The 23,349-nt window shown below is 48.3% G+C and overlaps 1 protein-coding gene and 1 long non-coding RNA gene across 2 annotated transcripts in view; one reads left to right on the top strand and one right to left on the bottom strand.

Annotated features, from left to right (window-relative positions):
* Positions 1–12,318, top strand: part of onecut2 (one cut homeobox 2) — a 31,549-nt gene extending 19,231 nt beyond the window's left edge. Inside the window, exon 2 of the mRNA XM_086188264.1 lies at positions 12,029–12,318. Coding sequence (XP_086044390.1) covers positions 12,029–12,318 — 290 coding nt within the window. The remainder of the gene's footprint in view (positions 1–12,028) is intronic.
* A 6,036-nt stretch (positions 12,319–18,354) lies between these two features.
* LOC147244344 (uncharacterized) lies at positions 18,355–20,067 on the bottom strand. Its single transcript, XR_015110368.1, has 3 exons — positions 19,816–20,067; positions 19,135–19,268; positions 18,355–18,964 (listed from the first exon to the last, which is right to left on the bottom strand). It is a non-coding gene; the product is annotated as an uncharacterized LOC147244344 (long non-coding RNA).
* Between the last annotated feature and the right edge of the window lie 3,282 nt (positions 20,068–23,349).

Genomic DNA, 23,349 nt, shown 5'->3' on the forward strand with positions numbered 1-23,349 from the left:
GGACAAACCTGCTGATCTTCTCCCTCCTCCTTGTCTCACCCCATCCTTCTCTTCTCCAGCTCTCCCTCCATATCTCCCCCTTCAACACACCTTCATGTTGGTGACGCCTCAGTAGCGGTTAGCAGCTCTTGGCTCAGTAAAGGTGGTTTTGCTGCGTGTTGGCAGCACCTGCCTCAGCTCTCTGCCTCTCAGTGACCATGTCTGCTTCTGTCTGAGGGCGGACGCATCAGTGGGGTGTAGAGCTACACCTTTATCAGGATGGCAGGAGGGCACAATACAGGTTAAAGGCTATTGGGTATCAAAAACCTGTTGTCCACTCAGTGTATGTGTGGTGTGAGTCCCAGCGTCATGGTGCACCCCCACTGCGCTGAACTCCTGTCACACATTTGATGCTCAGGACTTCAGCTCCTGAGGAGTGAGAGACTGAGCTGAAACCTGCAGCAGCTCATAGCTGACAAGGAAACAACAGCAGCCATCTGCAGCAGCTAGCATTAGCCCCGTGTGATGCTAGCAGCCAAACGCCAGTCAGACATCCTTCCAGGCGAGTGCCGGGGTTGTGTCTCTGTGTGTGGGGTGTGTTCCTGCGTGTGGGGTGTGTTCCTGTGTGTGCTGTGTCTCTATGTGTGGAGTGTGTTCCTGTGTGTGGGGTGTGTTCCTGTGTGTGCTGTGTCTCTATGTGTGTAAGGTGTGTTCCTGTGTGTGGGGTGTGTTCCTGTGTGGGGTGTTCCTGTGTGTGGGGTGTGGTTTTGTGTGTAAGGTGTGTCCCTGTGTGTGGGGTGTGTTCCTGTGTGGGGTGTTCCTGTGTGTGGGGTGTGGTTTTGTGTGTAAGGTGTGTCCCTGTGTGTGGGGTGTGTTCCTGCTTGTGGAGTGTGTTCCTGTGTGTGGGGTGTGTTCCTGCATGTGGGGTGGGTTCCTGTGTGTGGGGTGTGTTCCTGCTTGTGGGGTGTGTCTCTATGTGTGTAAGGTGTGTTCCTGTGTGTGGGGTGTGTTCCTGTGTGGGGTGTTCCTGTGTGTGCTGTGTCTCTATGTGTGTAAGGTGTGTTCCTGTGCGTGGGGTGTGTTCCTGTGTGGGGTGTTCCTGTGTGTGGGGTGTGGTTTTGTGTGTAAGGTGTGTCCCTGTGTGTGGGGTGTGTTCCTGCATGTGGGGTGTGTTCCTGTGTGTGGGGTGTGTTCCTGCATGTGGGGTGTGTTCCTGTGTGTGGGGTGTGTTCCTGCATGTGAGGTGTGTTCCTGCGTGTGGGGTGGGTTCCTGTGTGTGGGGTGTGTTCCTGCTTGTGGGGTGTGTTCCTGCTTGTGGGGTGTGTTCGTGTGTGCTGTGTCTCTATGTGTGTAAGGTGTGTTCCTGTGTGTGGGGTGTGTTCCTGCTTGTGGGGTGTGTTCCTGTGTGTGCTGTGTCTCTATGTGTGTAAGGTGTGTTCCTGCGTGTGGGGTGTGTTCCTGTGTGGGGTGTTCCTGTGTGTGGGGTGTGGTTTTGTGTGTAAGGTGTGTCCCTGTGTGTGGGGTGTGTTCCTGCATGTGGGGTGTGTTCCTGCTTGTGAAGTGTGTTCCTGTGTGTGGGGTGTGTTCCTGCTTGTGGGGTGTATTCCTGTGTGTGCTGTGTCTCTATGTGTGGAGTGTGTTACTGTGTGGGGGGTGTGTCCCTGCGTGTGGGTTGTGTTCCTGTGTGTGGGGTGGGTTCCTGTGTGTGGGGTGTGTTCTTGCTTGTGGGGTGTGTTCGTGTGTGCTGTGTCTGTATGTGTGTAAGGTGTGTTCCTGTGTGTGGGGTGTGTTCCTGTGTGGGGTGTTCCTGTGTGTGCTGTGTCTCTATGTGTGTAAGGTGTGTTCCTGTGTGTGGGGTGTGGTTTTGTGTGTAAGGTGTGTCCCTGTGTGTGGGGTGTGTTCCTGCATGTGGGGTGTGTTCCTGTGTGTGGGGTGTGTTCCTGCATGTGGAGTGTGTTCCTGTGTGTGGGGTGTGTTCCTGCATGTGGGGTGTGTTCCTGTGTGTGGGGAGTGTTCCTGCTTGTGGAGTGTGTTCCTGTGTGTGGGGTGTGTTCCTGCATGTGGGGTGTGTTCCTGTGTGTGGGGTGGGTTCCTGTGTGTGGGGTGTGTTCCTGCTTGTGGGGTGTGTTCCTGTGTGTGCTGTGTCTCTATGTGTGGAGTGTGTTACTGTGTGGGGGGTGTGTCCCTGCGTATGGGTTGTGTTCCTGTGTGTGGGGTGTGTTCCTGCTTGTGGAGTGTGTTCGTGTGTGTAAGGTGTGTTCCTGTGTGGGAAGGTGTGTTCCTGTGTGTGGTGTGTGTTCCTGTGTGTGGGTTGTGTTCCTGCGTGTGGGTTGTGTTCCTGTGTGTGGGGTGTGTTCCTGTGTGTGGGGTGTGTTCCTGTGTGTGGGGTGTGTTCCTGTGTGTGGGGTGTGTTCCTGTGTGTGGGTTGTGTTCCTGTGTGTGGGGTGTGTTCCTGTGTGTGGGGTGTGGTTTTGTGTGTAAGGTGTGTTCCTGCATGTGGGATGTGTTCCGGTGTGTCAGGGGTGTTCCTGCTTGTGGAGTGTGTGTTCCTGTGGGGGGGGGGGGGTGTTCCTGCATGTGGGGTGTGTTCCTGTGTGTGGGGTGTGTTCCTGTGTGGGGAGGTGTGTTCCTGTGTGCGGGGTGTGTTCCTGCGTGTGGGATGTGGTTTTGTGTGTAAGGTGTGTTCCTGCATATGGGGGGTGTTCTTGTGTGTGGGGTGTGTTCTTGTGTGTGGGGTGTGTTCCTGTGTGTGGGGTGTGTTCCCTGCATGTGGGGTGTGTTCCTGTGTGTGGGGTGTGTTCCTGTGTGAGGGTTGTGTTCCTGCATGTGGGGTGTGTTCCTGTGTGTGGTGTGTTTTTTCTGTGTGTGGGGTGTGTTCCTGTGTGTGGGGTGTGTTCCTGTGTGTGGGATGTGTTCCTGTGTGTGGGATGTGTTCCTGTGTGTCGGGGGTGTTCCTGCGTGTGGAGTGTGTTCCTGTGCGGGGGGTGTGTTCCTGCATGTGGGGTGTGTTCCTGTGTGTGGGGTGTGTTCCTGTGTGGGGAGGTGTGTTCCTGTGTGCGGGATGTGATTTTGTGTTTAAGGTGTGTTCCTTTGTTTGGGGTGTGGTTTTGTGTGTAAGGTGTGTTCCTGCATATGGGGTGTGTTCCTGTGTGTGGGGTGTGTTCCTGTGTGGGGAGGTGTGTTCCTGTGTGTGGGGTGTGTTCCTGCGTGTGGGATGTGGTTTTGTGTTTAAGGTGTGTTCCTGTGTGTGGGGTGTGTTCCTGCGTGTGGGATGTGGTTTTGTGTGTAAGGTGTGTTCCTGCATATGGGGGGTGTTCCTGTGTGTGGGGTGTGTTCCTGTGTGTGGGGTGTGTTCCTGCATGTGGGGTGTGTTCCTGTGTGTGGGGTGTTCCTGCATGTGGAGTGTGTTCCTGTGTGTGGGGTGTGTTCCTGCATGTGGGGTGTGTTCCTGTGTGTGGTGTGTTTTTTCTGTGTGTGGGGTGTGTTCCTGTGTGAGGGTTGTGTCTCTGTGTGTGAGGTGTGTTCTTGTGTGTGGGGTGTGTTCCTGTGTGGGGTGTGTTCCTGTGTGGGGTGTGTTCCTGTGTGTGGGGTGTGTTCCTGTGTGTGGGGAGGTGTGTTCCTGTGTGTGGGGTGTGTTCCTGTGTGTGGGGTGTGTTCCTGTGTGTGGGGAGGTGTGTTCCTGTGTGTGGGGTGTGTTCCTGTGTGAGGGGTGTGTTCCTGCATGTGGGGTGTGTTCCTGTGTGTGGGGTGTGTTCCTGTGTGAGGGTTGTGTCCCTGCATGGGGAGGTGTGTTCCTGTGTGTGGGGAGGTGTGTTCTTGTGTGTGGGGTGTGTTCCTGTGTGTGGGGAGGTGTGTTCCTGTGTGTGGGGAGGTGTTCCTGCATCTGGGGTGTGTTCCTGTGTGTGGGGTGTGTTCCTGTGTGGGGAGGTGTGTTCCTTTGTGTGGGGAGGTGTGTTCTTGTGTGGGGAGGTGTGTTCCTTTGTGTGGGGAGGTGTGTTCCTGTGTGTGGGGAGGTGTGTTCCTGTGTGTGGGGAGGTGTGTTCCTGTGTGTGGGGTGTCATCCTGTGTGTGGGGTGTGTTCCTGTGTGTGGGGTGTCATCCTTTGTGTGGGGAGGTGTGTTCCTGTGTGGGGAGGTTATGTTCCTGTGTGTGGGGTGTCCTCCTGTGTGTGGGGAGGTGTGTTCCTGTGTGGGGAGGTGTGTTCCTGTGTGGGGAGGTGTGTTCCTGTGTGGGGAGGTGTGTTCCTGTGTGAGGAGGTGTCATCCTGTGTGTGGGGTGTGTTCCTGTGTGTGGGGTGTCATCCTTTGTGTGGGGAGGTGTGTTCCTGTGTGGGGAGGTGTGTTCCTGTGTGGGGAGGTGTGTTCCTGTGTGGGGAGGTGTGTTCCTGTGTGAGGAGGTGTAATTCTGTCGGTGTGTCTCAGGGTGAACATCAGCGAAGGCTCAAGCGGGTGAAGTTTAGTACTCAATGCTCCCTGAACACTTCATAGGGATGATGTTGCTGTAACTGTATGTGCTGGTTCTGGGACTAAACACTGTGATAGTAGTTTGAATCATCGACATCATCATCATCATCTTCATCATCATCATCATCAAGTCACCATGGAGACGAGCAGCAAACATCAGTGATTCTGCATATTTAGTGCTAATCCTGTTAGTAGTTAGAAAGCAGAGGTGATGACGGACACAGCGGCACTGCTTTATTGATCCTGTTGATTCCACCCATACCTGTACAGACCCCCCCCCCCCACACACACACACACACACCCCTGACTGTTGCCCCTCCCCCTGGTCCTCTCTAACCGGTAAACCGCTTCTGAATAATATAATTGCCAGCTTGATCCGGACTGTAACCTGGCTCAGGGGGAACAGAACTTGATTGAATCACTCAGGCGTGCTGCGCCTGCACTGACGGGGGGGCGGGGGGACGGGGGTTTGATTGCTCCCTTTTCACGTAGATGCGTCTGCACTTCTCTTAAACCATGTCTGAGGAAACTGCTGCAGAGCTGCTTTCATTAAGATGCAGCAGCAGAAAAGAGAGGCCGGCAGAGGAAAGATGCACATTTGGAAACTCGTCCTCCAGTTCTAATATTTGCTCACATCTTCAAACTTTTTAGACATTTCAGCTTTAAAATGACCATTAATACTTCATGACCGTAACACACAACCAAAGTCCTCTCGCTGCCTCAGGAGTCAGAAACACTCTGCGCTCCGGTCTGCTCTCCTGTTGTCCTCCATCACTGCACACAGCAACCGTCATCACAGTCACAGGAGCAGCCTTTCACTCCTTTGTGTCATTTCGCGGATGAAGCCTGCAAGCTAGCAGCCGACTGAACCAGACTGATCACACATATATCCCATGTATGTCCCACGTTGATCACACGTATGTCCCAGGCGTGTAAAGTGAACATTCCTGGTGTTACATGCACAATCAGCAGTGCTGATGAAATAATATTGAAGCTGTGGCACTGTTGAAAACACATGTAAAGTCTTTGCTGGAGGCCGTGACAGGACAAGTGATAGAACCACACACACACACACATACACACACACACACGCACACACGCACACACACACACACATACACACACACACACGCACACACGCACACACACACACTGCTGCCTGACCACATGAAGAACTGATTACAGTTGGGGTTTCTTGCGCTCGTATTTATCCCGAACATCGAATCAGACTCTCCTACCATTGCTACTTTCATTGTTTTCGTGCCCTTCAGCGTTAAACTGAATTATTGTCCTGCTCTTATATTGATATGAGGCTGAGGACACACACGGTAGCAATGGAGGGAAACTTGGTTTTAGACCAAAGAAATAACTGGGAGGAGATGATAAGAAGAGAAATAAGATTGAAAAATTAAAGGAGAGGCAGAAAAAGAAAAAAGTAATTATTATTTCTATTATGCTAATATTACTAGTGCTGCTATTAATACTTTTTTGTAGTGTGTGTGTGTTTGTTGGCGCGTGTGTGTTTGTGTTCATTTATTTATTTATAAATATGTAGATACAAAAAGCGTTGGTGGAACGGTCTCAGGAAAGGTGACCTGATGAGCCATTTTTATTATTGTTGTTGTTGTTATTATTATTATTATTATTATTATTATTATTATTATTATTATTATTATCAAATGGCCCAAATTAGGGGTGGTGCTACAAAATTTACAGGAAAAAAAGGATATACAGATTTCCCCTAAATTATGATGATCAAATAATGAAAACTGCCTCTCTCACACACACACACACACACACACACACACACACACACACACACACACACACACACACACACACACCAAATACAGCAAAGGCCAGGTGTGACTCATGTTTGCAATGAAACTGGGAGGTATATTTGTGTACAGAGTGAAATCGCAATACTTCAAAAAAAAACAAAAAAAAAACAAATTAAGAATATTTAACCAAAATTTTCCTTAGAAATTAAAAGTATTTTTTTAAAATTTTCAATTCAGTATATGAACCTTTTGGAACTGAACTAAATGTAAGATAACTGTTGCATTTTACTTAAATGTAATTTTAGATAAATTTACACATAATTTTAAAATACCCTAAAAATACCAAATTAATTTGTAACAATTTCCAAATATAGAAAAAAAGTCATTCATAATTAATGGAATAAGAGCTCAGATATCGGTTGCTTGGTAAAGTTTAAAGATTGATATTTTATTTATGCAGTTTATGAAAAATGTCATATGACTAAAACATTTTAACATCTGCTGGTTTTGCTTCTCATGATTGGAGGATTCTGTTTGTTTGTTTGTTTCTTTGCTTGCTTGCTTGTGTGTTGAGTTCTTTTGCGTTCTCTCACCTTGACGTTATCACTTCATGTTCATGCACATGCTAGCAACCCCTCATGTTACAGCACAGAGACAGTTACAGACGTGTGCTTGGTTCCTCCTTTCTAATCAGGCAGACACCTCTTTGTCCTTGTGTGTGTGTGTGTGTGTGTGTGTGTGTGTGCGTGTGTGTGTGTGAGCCTTTTCTCATACTCACAGGACCACAGTGCCACCTCTCAGTGGCAACCTGCAACTACAACCTCCTCACAAACCCTGTGGTTCTACATCTGGATATGAATATTTTTACACACACACACACACACACACACCTATATATGTATGTATATAGTAGCTGATGTGTGTAGCTGCATTTAGTGTCAATGTAAACGGTTTATTACAGTCAAACATTTGCCAACTATTGATCCTGAGACAACAAGAAGCTGTTATCTTTCATTTGTATGTGCTGTCAGCTCACTTAACACTGTGATAAAAAGCTGTTGCTGTGTGTTTGTGCGTGCGTGTGTGTTTACAGCGAGTTTCCCCTTCCATAATAGTTTTGTCACCAAATCGAGTCCTTAACCTGATTCGTATTGATCAGTCGAGCTCTGACTCGTGCATACTTAATTCAGAGAGGTAATCGAATCAAACGCACCCTCACCTCCTCCTCTTCCTCCTCCCTGACTGACTGAAATACAATAGCAGACACATTCAAGAAGCTTATTACTGTTGTTATTGTCTACGAATTTATTGAAGAAGTTACACTTCTTGTCCAAGAGGGTAGGTTGTTAAGGAGTTGAGGGCTCACGTGAGGGTCGTTGAGGTCACAGGAGGGTCGCTGGGGGCGTGTGAGGGTCACGGGGGGGGGGGGGATGAGAGGGTCACGGGGGTCAGCTGAGTCAAAGGTGAATGGCTTTGTCTGAAAATTAAAAAGTGAAATTGTATTTCTAGTCTTGAGTGAATTGCAGATTGGTGGATCCTGAGTTGAGAGGCTTGCCAAGGAGTTTTGAGTCCCAACCAGGTCCAACAGGAGGGCCCGATGGGGGCCTGAGCCTGAGCCCCTCCAGCTACAGTGTTGCTGTTGTTATTAGTGGGAGAGACACAGGCTCCTCTGGGCAGACCTGTTCTGCTCACATCAGCTCTACAATTCTACTCTGAATGGGTCTGGAGGAGGTGTGTGTGTGTGTGTGTGTGTGTGTGTGTGTGTGTGTGTGTGTGTGTGTGTGTGTGTGTGTTGTTACACTGTCACATTGTGTTGGATTTATGTTCTGCCGCTAAACCTGAGGGCACGGCGGGACAGAGACGAAGGGCCCTCATACACAGCTGGTACCTGGATGTGTTCAGGTCAGGACCGCAGAGTCCTGTGACGCTCGCGGCGGCCCCAGTGACCAGCCTTCTTTAGTCCTCTGCTCCAGAATACACACAGGTGTTTACTGCACACCACTCTCATACACACTTGTACTGCTCACATCCACTCATGATGTCAGAAATGCATCATCTGACCACATTCGAGGTGTGTGTGTTTGGGTCGTCATAGCACCTGGCAAATGTAACGCAACAGCTGCCTGAGGTCCACAGCTGTCAGCCCACAAACAGTTTGCGGAATAATTTGATGTCAATGCTGATTTCATTGATTCTTATGTACAACTGACATCATCAATTATTGATCACTGCCTGTATTTAGAGGCTGTTGGTCAACAAATACGTTCAGCTTCATTCTGGTATTTAGAGGCGTGTAATCAGAGCGGCTGGAGTCCATCATCACACACAGGAGGTGGAGCAGGTCAGGGAGGTGGTGGAGCAGGTCTGGAGGAGGTGGAGCAGGTCTGGGAGGAGGTGCAGCAGGTCTGGGAGGTGGTGGAGCAGGTCTGGGAGGAGGTGCAGCAGGTCTGGAGGAGGTGCAGCAGGTCTGGAGGAGGTGCAGCAGGTCTGGAGGCACCAGACCACCTCAGTAACACGCTGCAGCATCTGGTGCAGGGGGAGCAGGTTCAACAGCTGGCTGAAGGGTGATGGCGCCTGGCGTGGGAATATCACTCGTGCCATCTTGAAACTTGCGAAGGCGCTTGAGCTTTTCTGAGCTCAGGATGGAACCCTCTGAGTTTTAGAGGGGCAGCGTTGTTAGAGTCAGAAACATGTCCCCAGATATCCAGACGCCATCATCCTCAGCTGCTAGTCAAGGTGAGTTCTGTAGTTGCTGAGTCATTCAGCGTGGCTGGTGGCGTGTGGAGGTCGTGGCTGGTCACCAGTGGAGTAATGAGACCATCAAGGCTCACCTGGATATTAAATGGCAAAGTGAGAGGAGCGAAGCTCAGCCACGGTGATGATGACGTCATGCCTTCCTGGTATTATTCCTTTATCAGCTTTTTACTTCTAGCAGTTACGACAACAAAATTACATCCTTAAACAAAATGTAGAAGTCTCATCAATGCTGTTATTTCCGACATCAATACAAACACGGACGAACAGGCTTGGCTTTTGGCAGGAGTTACCATGGAGTTGATGACTTCCTGGTAAAACGTATGTCATCTCTGTGGAACTTTGTTTATAACTGTTCATAACTGCGATAGCTACACCATAACGGTTACACCATCATGGTTACGCTATAATCAGTTAAACCACCCTGGTTACACAGTCATGGTTACGCCGTACTAGTTACATGCACACTGATCAAAGAGGTGGTGCGAGTTCACAAAGACGGATCAACGACTTCCCAACTGGATGGAAACAGAAATGCAATTAAAGCTGCAAGCAGCGTTGTTATGGCCCCCACGCGGCCACAGGCCACGCGGGGGCTCAGTAGTGAGAGCAGAGCTGAGAGCTGGCCCTTTAAGAACCACTCCCCCACTGCTCTGTCTCTGATCTGTGCTAGAGTGGAGAGCAGAGCTGTGTCAGAGTGAGAGCAGAGCTGAGAGCTGGCCCTTTAAGAACCCCTCCCCCACTGCTCTGTCTTTGATCTGTGCTAGAGTGAGAGCAGAGCTGAGAGCTGGCCCTTTAAGAACCACTCCCCCACTGCTCTGTCTTTGATCTGTGTCAGAGTGAGAGCAGAGCTGAGAGCTGGCCCTTTAAGAACCACTCCCCCACTGCTCTGTCTTTGATCTGTGCTAGAGTGGAGAGCAGAGCTGAGAGCTGGCCCTTTAAGAACCACTCCCCCACTGCTCTGTCTCTGATCTGTGCTAGAGTGGAGAGCAGAGCTGAGAGCTGGCCCTTTAAGAACCACTCCCCCACTGCTCTGTCTCTGATCTGTGCTAGAGTGAGAGCAGAGCTGAGAGCTGGCCCTTTAAGAACCACTCCCCCGCTGCTCTGTCTTTGATCTGTGCTAGAGTGGAGAGCAGAGCTGAGAGCTGGCCCTTTAAGAACCACTCCCCCACTGCTCTGTCTTTGATCTGTGCTAGAGTGGAGAGCAGAGCTGAGAGCTGGCCCTTTAAGAACCACTCCCCCACTGCTCTGTCTTTGATCTGTGCTAGAGTGGAGAGCAGAGCTGAGAGCTGGCCCTTTAAGAACCCCTCCCCCACTGCTCTGTCTTTGATCTGTGCTAGAGTGGCGAGCAGAGCTGAGAGCTGGCCCTTTAAGAACCCCTCCCCCACTGCTCTGTCTTTGATCTGTGTCAGAGTGAGAGCAGAGCTGAGAGCTGGCCCTTTAAGAACCACTCCCCCACTGCTCTGTCTTTGATCTGTGCTAGAGTGGAGAGCAGAGCTGAGAGCTGGCCCTTTAAGAACCACTCCCCCACTGCTCTGTCTCTGATCTGTGCTAGAGTGAGAGCAGAGCTGAGAGCTGGCCCTTTAAGAACCACTCCCCACTGCTCTGTCTTTGATCTGTGCTAGAGTGGAGAGCAGAGCTGAGAGCTGGCCCTTTAAGAACCACTCCCCCACTGCTCTGTCTTTGATCTGTGCTAGAGTGGAGAGCAGAGCTGAGAGCTGGCCCTTTAAGAACCACTCCCCCACTGCTCTGTCTTTGATCTGTGCTAGAGTGAGAGCAGAGCTGAGAGCTGGCCCTTTAAGAACCACTCCCCCACTGCTCTGTCTTTGATCTGTGCTAGAGTGGAGAGAGAGGAGGAGCACCAGAATTGGAGTGGGGACGAGGAGGAAGTCGGCATACGTTGGTCAAGAGGGACACATAATACCATGTTTTTGTAGGGATTTTTGTCAGGAATACAGTGGTGTGTTTGTTAAAGCTGTGGGATGTATGGTGTAGACGTGAGAAGCATTAGTTTGACAGTATGTACCCTGAGAGGACACGGTCTCCCCATAGACTTCCATTGTAAGGTGAAACGTGTCTCCCCCACTTTGAGGGCTTATAAAATCCAAACAGAGTAATTAATGTAAAAACTATTAATAACTTTTAATCAGCACAGTTGGGAGAGTAATGTGTGAAAGTTAGGAAGCGATAGCATTAATGGCCTAGGAGGAGATAGATTTTGGTCGGGGAGTAAAAAAACGTCCTCATTTTGACAGTTTTGTCCAAATTGTGGACATTCTGTTGTAGATAGGTGAGGGGTAGGTAGAGTGTAGGAAAGTAGCGTCTCCATGAGACGAGTCCAACGGTGTTGGTCCCGTGTCTGTGGGACATTCGTGGGAGGAATTATAGTGCTCCAAATGTGTTGTTTAGTTTTGTGGCTCCTTAGGTGGCGCTATTGACTTTTTGAATAATTTGTTTGTGGAATATAACATTTTCACCAGACTGGACCAGTGTGGCAAATTTCAGCGAATTTCTTGCTTGTCTAGGGGGTTAAATTAAGTGGGTTTTTTTGGTTGCGAAAAAAATAATTAATGGGCATACTGAGCACGCTCATTGACAGCAAGAACAGTCCAGGACCAGGTTTTGAATGGTGTGTATGTGAGAACCGGCTCCAGGCCGTCTGGCCGAGCTGCCTCATGGGTTTGGGGGGGGCTGGGACACTGTTTAGTGTGTGTTTTTAGTGCTGCTAATGTGCACCTTCAGGCTCAGGCCCTAACTACACAGTTGTTCCGCAGAGCAAGCGAGCCCAAACCCACAGTACCGATGATTAGATCACGACGCCTGCGCGTTCCTGTCAGCGTCCGCACCTGCCAGAAAGAATAAACCAAAAACAGGATTAAGCTTCAGGAACTGAAGGAAGAGTTTTCACTCCGCATAAGAAAAATATTGTTATAAAAAATATTATTGTTTGATGTTCACAAATCTTCTTCTCTGCACAACACTAACGCTCTTATTTTCTGCCTCTTCTTCATATCCCTTCATCTTTCTGTCATCGTCCTCTCTCCCTCATAGCGTGCAAACGGAAGGAGCAGGACACGGCGAAGGATCGCAACAACACACCAAAGAAATCGCGGCTGGTGTTCACGGATCTGCAGCGGCGCACCCTGCTGGCCATCTTCAAGGAAAACAAGCGGCCGTCCAAGGAGATGCAGCTGACCATCTCGCAGCAGCTGGGCCTGGAACTCACCACCGTCAGCAACTTCTTCATGAACGCCCGCCGCCGGAGCCTGGACAAATGGACAGACGATGGAGCCAGCCCCGGGGCCCAGTCTTCAGCGTCCAGCACTTGTACCAAAGTGTGATGATAGATGGCGAGGAGGGGGAGGGGTTGAGGGGTGGGGAGGGAAGGAGGGGTCGAGGGCATGGGTCGAGGTTTCGTCTGGTCAAAGCGAGGAGGAAAACCAAACTTTTTACATGTTTTTGTTTGTCTGTTTTGCTTTTGTCAAATGTGACAAACTGAGAGAGGGGCTGCTCACTGTGACCGCTTATTTGTAGCCAAACCGCCTTTTTCAAAATCATCATGAATCCATAAAGAATTTGCAGCTCATCTTTAGAACACACACACTTACACACACTCACACACACACACACACACGCACACACATGCACACACCTCATGGGGGAGAAACAAAAGTGAAATCGTTTGAATCACAGACTTTAACTGCTGATGTCTCCCCTGGGACACACTAGCCCAAATACCAAAGACTAGAAGACAATATGTGTTTTCTATTATGCAATATAAGCTAGGAACCAACCAACCAAATAACCAATGAAAGCTTTATGACTACAGAATGTGCTCCACGCTCTGGGACAAGAGGAAATGTTGTCAAGTGTACAAAAACCACAGAAACTCAGACGTCAGGTGCAGATGTCCAAAGGTCTCAGTTCAAATGTGACGAAGGGTGAAGTCAGACCAAAGAGGGGTGGGGGGTGGGGGGGTGGGGGTGCGACGGACAAACAACCGTGCAGTCAGCATCTGTGACTGTCACAGAAACAAAAACCAGTCAGATTCTCCTCAGAGCCAAGAATTCCACAAGTGGAGCCTCTGCTGAGGTTCACCTTTGGGATCTGTGGGCTCCAGATGTGGGTGGCTCTTCACTCTCGGAAAACATGACGATTCCCCACCATTCGACCAAATGAGCAGGCTCCTGTCCCACTCTGGATGCTTCAGTTTTACCAAAGACAGAGTCATTTAGACTTGTTCAATGGGGCAATGAGAAGTTAAGAAATGGCAAAATATGCAAGCACAAACACACACACACCCACACCCACACCCACGCACACGCAACTCTCCTCATCATTTGAGCCGACATGCAGAGTTACCAGCTAGCTTAGCTACGTAGCGTTCAGCGGAGGATTTCTGGATCCAAATTTGTACATGAGCACAATCTTGAAGCACATTTTCTTTGCAATAGAACCGGAGCTCTCTGCCAAGCCGAGTGGGCTTCACATCTTGGAAATCTCAGGATGCCTTTTTTCTAAACAGTGGCTAAAAAAATCCACTCAGACACACACACACACACACACACACACACCTTTCAAGGGTCATTTCCCTAATGTCTCCTGACAGAAACATCGTCAGCTCAACCACTAAGATCCAGTTTATCCTCATTTCACGCAGCCATCATTACCATGGTAACTCATCCAGCCGGGCAGCAGCTTCCTCCAAGCATCTCAGCATGAGCACATTCTTTGTTTCACTTCGAACAAAGATGCTCTTCACACTGCTGAAACTGATGCAGTTTTTGTCACTGGATAACGAGAGCTGTAAATACAATTTTAATTGGACTGAGCCCACAGGAGGTGACCAAATGGCAGAAAATACCAAAATTTCCACGCCATGAAAACGCAAACACGCTCCCTCTTTATACCTACAACACTCTTGAGGGGACAAAATGCCAGCCTGGAATGCCACAGGAGAAGTTTGTGTATAAATGAATAGACAGATTACAGCCAGAGAAAGTCAACAATCCCTCGAGACGTACGAAACGCTACTGCATCCCTCAATGGTGCTCTTGTCTCACATCATTTCAGACCAACATGGCGAGTGCGGTCTGTGCCTCCTCGGCGCTCAGTACATCAGCAGGAGTTACAAAACACAGCCGAAGACATTTGTCTGGCCCTTCCTGCAGAAATCTCATGACATGAGCACAAATAGCACAAAACGGGACGCAGTTTGATGCTTCAGGCCTCAGCGTGCTCCAGCGCGCCGTCAGACTGAAGTGTTTCCACCTGTTCTGAGTGGCCTCATTCACAGAGAGGAGCAGCCAATCATGCGAGGGATGGAGGTGCACAGGTAGATAGAGGCGTGTCAGGATGAACACCACTGCACAACATGTAGCTCGCTTGGAAGGAGGGAGTGGCCATGACAGCCCACTAGGAATTAGCTTCCATTACTCTACGCTGCTCACCTCCAGAGTTTGAATCAAAACTTTCTCAGAGCCTTACAACCCAGTTTGTCTTTGTAAATGCAGCGATTAGACGATGCTTTTTTGGAAGCAAGACATCCAAGTTGCCCCAAAATCAAACCACCCACTCACAGACACAGGAGCAGGTCCAGTAAACCGTCTGAACCCCCAGGGGGGGGGGACAAACTGCCCAGGCGAATCAGGGCCTTTGTAATAGTTAAAGAGGACAATCTAAAGACGATGCCTGGCAGGTCTGTCTCCTCCGGAGGGTCAGCGGGCCGGACCGCTCCAGGCCAGGTCTTCACGCTGCAACCCAATCATTCAAGTCTCATACGTGGACTTCACTTTGTGTTCAGTTCTACCGTCAGGATGAGGATGAAGTGAGTTTGGTCCCGTTTCACAGCTGAGAGCTCAACTGTGATCCGGGACAACGGGACTCCATTTCACATCTACAAAAAAGGAATGAGAGTTGGAGGGAGACGCAAATGTCAGCGAACACTCATTGACAGCACCACAACACACATTTTAGCTGGACGCCATCTCACATGATGTAAATACTGATGCACCTGATAAAACCTCAACCGCCACCACCTCTGACTATGTTCTCACAGCCTTCACCATCACCTCACCAATCATCTCTCACTCAAGCTATCAAACCAAAAAAGAAACCAAACCAAAGGAAAGGCGTCAGTCAGCAGCCCCTGCTCCCGAGAAACCCAGGCGGTGTCCCGGCCTGGTTAGAGGCAAGCCAAAGGCTTTAAGAACGATTTAAGATTTTAAAAAATGGACTCTTGAGACTTTTTCTATTTATTGACAAATCGAAACCAAAGAAAACCCTTTTCTGCACCTAACTGTTCCACCAAACGGAAAAAAAACTAACTGAAGATGAAAGTGAATTATTAACATAAAAAAAATCAAAAAGACAAAAAAAGAGTGGTGGCGACGATGTCAAGGACGGAGGACGAGGACGAGTAGTCGGAGGAAGGATGATGAAGGGATGGCATCACAGGAGCGGAGGAGTAGCTTGTTCTGCCTGATGTTGTCAGGCCTTCTTTAAGGGAAACAAGTTGGGGACTGAAAAGGGTAAAACCACACGGGACGGAGTGAACGGAGGACGCCCTCCGGCCCCCGAATGGCAGAACATTAATGTGTCTCTCACGGTTGAAGAGTGTCTTTAACGTGTGCCTATGCAGTTTTTCAAACAATGGTTAAAAGAACAACAGAAACCTCATCAGCTAACAAACCAAAGATTCACCGTTCAGTCCAGTAGCAGTTCTCCTCCCCTCAAACCGAAATCTGGGCTTCGGCCGAGCAGCGCGCTCTCACCTGTGGAGTGATGATGTGCTGTGGGCTCAAACACGCAGTCTCGGTTTGCATCCAGGCTAGGCTAGCTGACCTGTAGGCTATTAGCACCATCCTCTTACCTCCGTTCAGCCTGGATGGTAAAACCAGTCAAAGTCCCCACAGAACACACTCATACAGGCGGATACTTGAGCTGAACCCCGCACGCGTGTTTAAAGGGGCCGTCCTCCAGCATGGCGTGATCGCATGCCGCCATTCACATCGTCTCACCAAGAATCCCCTTGTTTGCTGTCGCTAGGGAGTTTGTCCCTCACGCAGCCGTAGAACCGGATGTTGAAGCACGTAACTTTGTCACATGGCTGCTGCTGTTTGTGGGTTTTTTGCACGCGGAGCTGTCACCTGCTCCACGGGCTCAGTCTACCTCCAACACTCTCCAGCAGGGGAGCTGAAGCTGCCGGACAACAGTGCTGCTGGTCTGGGTGACGGGGCTCTTGTCCAGGGGCTTCCTCCTGCTGAGAGATTAACCATGTACCGCGATAGGAACCGTACAGCACATACCAAAGACCCTCTGCTGCTCCAACAGTGGAACGCTCACGAATTTTCTTTTCCCCAACCAGCTGAACAGTCTGGGACAACTGCAGAGGAACATCTGAGCTCTAGAGGCATCACTTTTGTTTGCGTTCATGTCTCATTTTTGTCTCTGTTTTGGCGCCTGAATCGGCCGAAGTCAGTCAACCGAAAGCTTCAGAACATCCAGGGAGGAACATCTGCTCCGTCCGATGTGTCGTTAATGTTGTCGCTCGTGTGCCATGTTGGAAGGCCCGAGTGTCCCGAGCGTACATGTTAAGAGTATGTCGCTTGGCAGGCCGGCGCTGGCTTGTTCTCCGCGGGGGAGGGGAACTCTGCTGCTGCTCCATACAACAACAATAAATGAAACAAAACCAAAAAAAAACACTGCGTTCCAACCCACTGAGAGAAACTGCTGAAATATCGGTCAAATAGCTTTATCCTTTGTTTTCTCTCTCTTTCTGTATGTAAAGCTTCTAGTCCAAAGAAGTCCCCGCCCACCTGACCCTCCCATCATTTTGACCACGCCTGACGAAGGGGGCGTGTTTAAGGCGAAGGGGGTGGCGGCCATTTCCCATTCTCACTTACAATTCTGTCTGGATGTATCAGCGGCTAAACCTGCCAAACCAAAAACTGGGTATGAAACCAAAAACCATCCCAAAGAGGTTTTCATTGCTTGTTTGCTTTTAAGTACTTAAAAATAATTTGCCAATACTTGCGTGTCTACTATTACTATTACTACATTCCTGCCTAGGTTTTTGCAAAATGTGATTTTTTTGTTCTTAATTTAATGAAATGTTTGTCTCTTTTTAATTTTGAATTAATTTAAGCGAACAAATTTTGTTGCCAAATCTCCCAGTGAACCCTTTGACCCTGGATGATGATTAGCTTTGCCAAAGTTTACACTGTATGTTCCTTTTCTTTCTCTTCAATGCTGTATTTATTTATGAGGTGTTTTAGAACACACTAGTTTTGTACTTGATAATAATTTAATGATATTTAATTAGATGTAATTTGTTTCTCAATGAATATTTAAGTGTATTTAAGAATGTTAGTTGCATCAAAGATGCAGTGCTTCTACCAGGCCTGTTAATTTATTCTTAGTTAGCTTTTACTTTGAAAAGCAAATGAAATGTTGCTTTATGAATGTTTAGACTTTAATGACAGAACAAAGTAGGAATGTCAGAGTAGGTTTATGTCCTTCTGAATGTCAACACTTGCTCTCACTCTCCAGCCACTCTCGTATTCTCGTCCCGGTGATGATTTTTCTCTCTTGAACACAAACGGGAGACGACAGCCCTCCGACCAATGAGCACTGCATCTGGCTTCCTTTCCTGCCTGCGATGTTTGTGGCTAATTTATGGGATAATTTCTTTTTGTTCATTTGATTGCATCCTGCTGACCTTTGTTGAACGAGCAATGAATTTCAGGCTGATGTTTTCGTTTCATGTGGTCAAGTGGCGTAAGAGCCACACGCTGACAGAAACAGACCCACCAAAGATAACTGGAATCCTTGAGAGGCCAATAAACTGTGTGTGTTTCCATCCGCGCGGCTCGTAGCCTGGCTAAGCTCTTCTTCACACATCCGCTGGTACAATTCGACTCTATACGCATTTTGTAAAGCCTTATTTTATGTTTAAGGGTTGTTGGACAACAGCAACCATGACTCAGCTGCATGACCAAACTCCTCTACGGAAGCCTTAAGCGGACACAGATGAATCACATGATGGCGAAGTTTAAAACCCGAAGGTTTCTGCTAAGAACCTGACGGCATCCTCCCACGTTTCTGGTGAGTGTTCCTGTTGGATGACCAAGAAATTCTCCCAAAAATAAGAATATGAATAAGAATGATGATCAAGATTTTTGTACTCTGAGTTAAAAACAAGGATTTTTCAGAGACTAAAACGTGTCCTGAACGATGTGAAGAACTTATCCAGGCTATCCTGAACCTGATGTGATGCTAACACACACCACCCGCTGTGTTTTCTCCCTTTTTATATAAGGATCAGTGTGTGTGTGTGTGTGTGTGTGTGTGTGTGTGTGAGAGAGTGTGTGAGGGTGTGTGTAAAAAGACAATACCTTTCTATTTCTATTCGAGTAGTGAGAACCAGAGAGGCTACCTCACTGACTTTCCATTTGTCCTTTTAATCGTGGTGATGAAACCAAAGAAACCAAAGATTTGTGTTCTTCTACAGTGTGGCCCGCGCACAGCTCCAAGCTTCTTTTTGCTTTTTCTTTTCAGCGATGATACCAGATTTTGTCCCACTTCACTTCCTTATTTCACTACGATTTCTGTTTGTTTGGTTCCTTCCTCTTGGCGCGAGTGAGCGAGAGGGGGAAGAGGCAGTCGTGGCGGAGTCTGGCTGTCAGTGAGCTCAAAGACAGGTTTTAGCCTCTGACCAGCCGTGTGAAACAACCAGAGACGAGCCTGATAAACGTGATCAATGGAGGAGTGAATGATCTGTTCTCACGTCTACTGAGGTGGCACCAGACACAGCAGTTGTCAGCTGGATGCTAAACGTCGATGTAGATATGGGAGGTTAATACTTTGATCTGAAATCCCTCTGATGATCAAAGTCGGTGAACGGGCGAGGTCATGTGACATGTCAGAGAGACAGACTGCCAATGTGGAAACTGGTGTTTTAAGGAGCCGAGTAGCAGAACCTGAACCCTGAAAGAAAAGAGAAAAAGTCAAATGTTGCTGAACCAGTAGATCAGTCTTGTCCAGCTCTATCACAGGCTTCTCTACATCTCTACTGAGCCGCATCAGTTATCGGGGCAGCATGGCTCAGAGGTAGCGTGGCCCTCTAGCAACTGAAGGGTTGCTGGTTCAATCCTCACTTCCCCTGTTGACCATGTTGAAGTGTCCTTGAGCAAGATACTGAGCCTCTAATTGCTCCTGATGGCCCTGCAATGGACTGGCGACCCGTCCAGGGTGAACCCCACCTCTCACCCAATGTCAGCTGGGCTGGGACCTGTGGTATAGAAAATGGAAGGATGGGCGTATAAGTTAGCACGTTAGCGAGCTAGCATGTGGCTAGTAAACTTATCAGTTACCATAGTGAGCTAGCATGTGGCTAATAACCTTATCAGTCACATTAGCAAGCTAGCATGTAGCTAATAACCTTATCAGTTACATTAGCAAGCTAGCATGTGGCCTTATCTTAACCTTATCTGTTACAAGAGCAAGCTAACGTGTGGCCTCTTCCATTAGCAAGCAAGCATGTGGCTAATAAGTTCTGAACACTTAAGTACAGCTACTGTCTAAATTGTACTTACATCTTACCCAAAGCTAAAGGTAAACAAAGGAATGACATGAGTGAATTTGCTGATTTAATATGATTTGTGGCTTCAGCACAAATATGAATTCTTACATCAATAACCCCGTTTTCATTGAAAACCCCCTTAAAACGTTTTGCTCATCCGTGTGTGGGTACAGTATTTCGCTCCCACGTATGAGCTAAACTAGGACGAGTGCCTTGCTTGACCCAGAGCGAAGTCGAGAGCTCTCTGTAACCTCACCACGACCTCGCCGGTTCTGACCTCTGCTGCTTCGCTATGCAATCTGAGCAAAGACGTCCAGAGGGAGCACCGGAGCTTTGCTGTTCTCTCTGACTCCATCTGGTCTTTCTGATTCCCTGAGTCGGATTAGAGGTCTGCGTGTGTCGGAACATCCATCCACTGGCTCCATCAGCTCCACGAAGGCGTGGCAGCTTCTCCTGTGTACGGAGGCCATGAGGGGCTTCAAACAATCACTTTCTCATCTCTGGAAAACACAACTGTGCTGAACCCACCGCTGTGATGATAAATGCTGCCCGGGGTTCGCGTCCTGGTTGGCCAGCATGTGTCATTCGTCCTGAGAGTGTCAAACAATCCTGAGCTTCAGTTGGGCGTGAAGCTCCGCCCATGTCAGCGACCTTCTCAGAGCTTTCGCTGTTGAGAAAACTCCGAAACAAGCTTGTGAGTGTTGTGCGCGGACCGTGCTCTCTGTTGCAGATATACCTCATAGACACTAGTGTTAGGATGGTGATGATGATGATGATGATGATGATGATGATGAAACAATAGCGTATGTCATAAATTATTCACTCACTCTTCTTCCTTTTTTTGGTAACTGACTAAACTTTAATGAAACCAATGTGGGGGAAAAAAAAGCTTTGTAAGTGTTTCAGTTGTGCTCTTTTTTTTTTTTGTACAAGTTACTACGGTGCGCTAAAAAACCAAAAACAAGAACTGCTCGTCTTCTTCCACGATCTGTTTCCTGTTGATGTGCAACTGTTCCCTCTCTCTTTCCTTTGACCTGGACTGAGGGGTTTAGCGTTCTTTCTTTTAACATCTTTTTTTGTGTGTGTGTGTGTGTGTGTGTGTGTGTGAGAGTGGTCACATGATGCAAGACGGGTTACTTTGATCCACTGATTTCATGTAGCATCCAGTCACCGTGAACTTGTTTTCATGCACACTTCTCTCATTGTGGTCTCTCTCTCTCTCTCTCTCTCTGTTATTATGCTAGCGTCTCACATCCGTAGCAGCGTGGTAGCCAGATTTATGCATGAGTATATTTAAGATTAGCTAGCCATGTAATGCATTGTGATTCTTATTCTTAACCTTATTATCATCATCTCATTTCATGACTGTGCGAGACAAACACAACTTAGGTTGCATTGGTTTGACCTTTGACCTGCTAAACTTACGCGCTTTTACATCAGAGAGGGAAGCTTCTTCTTCTTCTCCTCCTCCTCCTCCTCCGAGACTTTGGACTCTCGGCAGCGACAGTCAGATTCGACGTCTCACACACAGGAAGAGCGGACCTCTTGGTAACCAACCGTTGTTTCGTTGGAATTCCCGGGGTGATTCACGCTTCCGCTGATGCGCTGAGCGCAGCAGAGAGGAGTAGGAACACTTTCGACTCGTGACAGCAAGCTCCACCGGAATGGAACACTCAGTATTATTGTTGCCGACAGAAAACCAAACTATTCACAAACACCTCGTACTTGTCTTCCATTTTTGATTGGCATCAGAGCATTAGAGAACACACACACACACACACACACACACACACACAAATAGCCATGCATCACCTCTAGCAGTATTTTTGGTGTTGTGCTTTTTTAGATCTTAACACAGTTAACAGGACATTAGTGTTTCCAGCTCGGTCACAATCGACTACTTTTGTGGAATCCACAAGCAGGACTTCTGATCCTCCTCAGGTCTGCCTTCATTTCTCTGATGACGTCACAGTCCTGAATCTAAATATCGGGTGTGGCACAAATGTGGATCTTGTCTGATAAGTTGGTTTACGATCATGGCGGCTCCTGGCCCTCAGTGGTCCCGCCACCGCTCCCGGGTCAGCCAGGTTCCCTCCTCACACACGGATGGATACACTGGTTCGCGTCCACTCAAAGATCGCTCCCGTTCTTCCTCTTAACGTCGCCTCAGTCAGACGCAGCACTCGTGAGGGGTCAAAGGTCAAAAGGGCAGACCCACAGTGTCAGTATCTTAATGCTTCCAGAGTTTAACACATCAGCTGTATCTTATTCAGCCCCCCCACCACCAACACCACCCGAACCTCCATCCAACAGCTTCTGTTTACTGACCTTTTTCCTCTTTTCTTGTCTTTTTTTTTTCTTAACCTTGTTTTCATACCGTTATCAGACATCAGAAGATGCATTTTTAATTTCTACATTTGGTTGAAACAGAAAAAGAGAAGTGAAAACTTGTGGTGTGGAATAAGACGATGATCAAACATGAAGGAGGCCTGGAGAGTTAATGTTGTTCCACTCTATGTATAAAAGAAGAACAAAATCAATAAAGAAATCACAATGGTCTTATCCATGAACACCTCCTCCTCCTGTTCTTTCTTCTCTGGGAAAAACACACACAGCAGCAGATTTCATGAAGATAATTTTATAGCCTCTGGAAAGAGCAGAACTTGAGTGAATGTTCTTACTGCTTTATCTCAAATCAGGAATCAGATTAGCGTCACCTTTTGAGCAGCTGTTCCCGTTCTTACATGCCCTTATTTTTAAAATAGGTGGAGGTGTCTCGGCCTCTGTGTCTGTGCTTGGACCGGGCGAGGGGACAGGCAGCCACGCACTTTGAGGTTTCTCCGATCGACGACGCTGACTGAAACGTTCTATCCTCCAAGTTCTCCTCAGAGTTTCTCTCTCTGGTCCCAAACCGGAGCGCAGAGATTCACCGTGGCGTGCTTCGCTCCATCGAGTCATGTGACGTGTCACTAACAAGCAGAATACTCACGCTTGTACTTTTTAAATAGATCTTCGGACTCAACTCGCTCACTTTGAGTTAATAAAAGTGTGAGTATATTATAAGGGATTTGTGTGGACAGCTAGTTCATGCTAGCAACGACCCACTTTGACTGGCAGTGACGGGTTTATGCTGCAAGGCATCGTCATAGACTGACTGGTGACTGTAGAGCAGCGTGGCCAGAGGCTCCTTCACGCTTTGGTTTCATCCAACTACTCACCTTCCTATCAAAGGAAGAGTGTAGCGGTGTTGCGTATCTGTCAGATGATCAGATTTCCCCTCCAGTCAAGAATGTTTGAACGTTTCACTGTGTAGAGTCACGAGCGACTGCGGTCACATCCAGCTGTGATTTTACAAAGCAGTCCCAGCAGCAGGAAGTCAGACATTCATTCTGATAAACGTGGTCGCTTTAATCCGTTCCCACATCTGAAGGTCCGTTCCTCCCTGGCAGAGCTCTGGGACCTCTGATGTGTTCCATTTTCTGTTCCAGTATTTAACACCTGAATTTAAGCTGTGGAGATTGAGTAGATTACACCCACGTGTTAGCAAGAACAAGCTAACATGCTGCGTCTCAGGAGAGTCCAGGTGTGTTGGAGTGAGAAAACGGACAAAAGTCTGTGGTGTTTGACGGATCCACGTCACTAACTTATCATCATTATTATTATTTTGACCATCGGGGCGGCACGGTGGTGCAGTGGTCTGCACTGTCTCCTCACAGCAAGAAGGTTCCAGGTTCCAGTCCCGGCTCCATCACAGGAACTTTCTGTGTGGAGTCTCCATGTTCTCCCTGTT

Source organism: Aulostomus chinensis, chromosome 19 (assembly GCF_037954235.1).
Source record: "Aulostomus chinensis isolate RoL2024-O1b breed Wild chromosome 19, RoL_Achi_v1.0, whole genome shotgun sequence".
Classification (NCBI taxonomy): domain Eukaryota; kingdom Metazoa; phylum Chordata; class Actinopteri; order Syngnathiformes; family Aulostomidae; genus Aulostomus; species Aulostomus chinensis.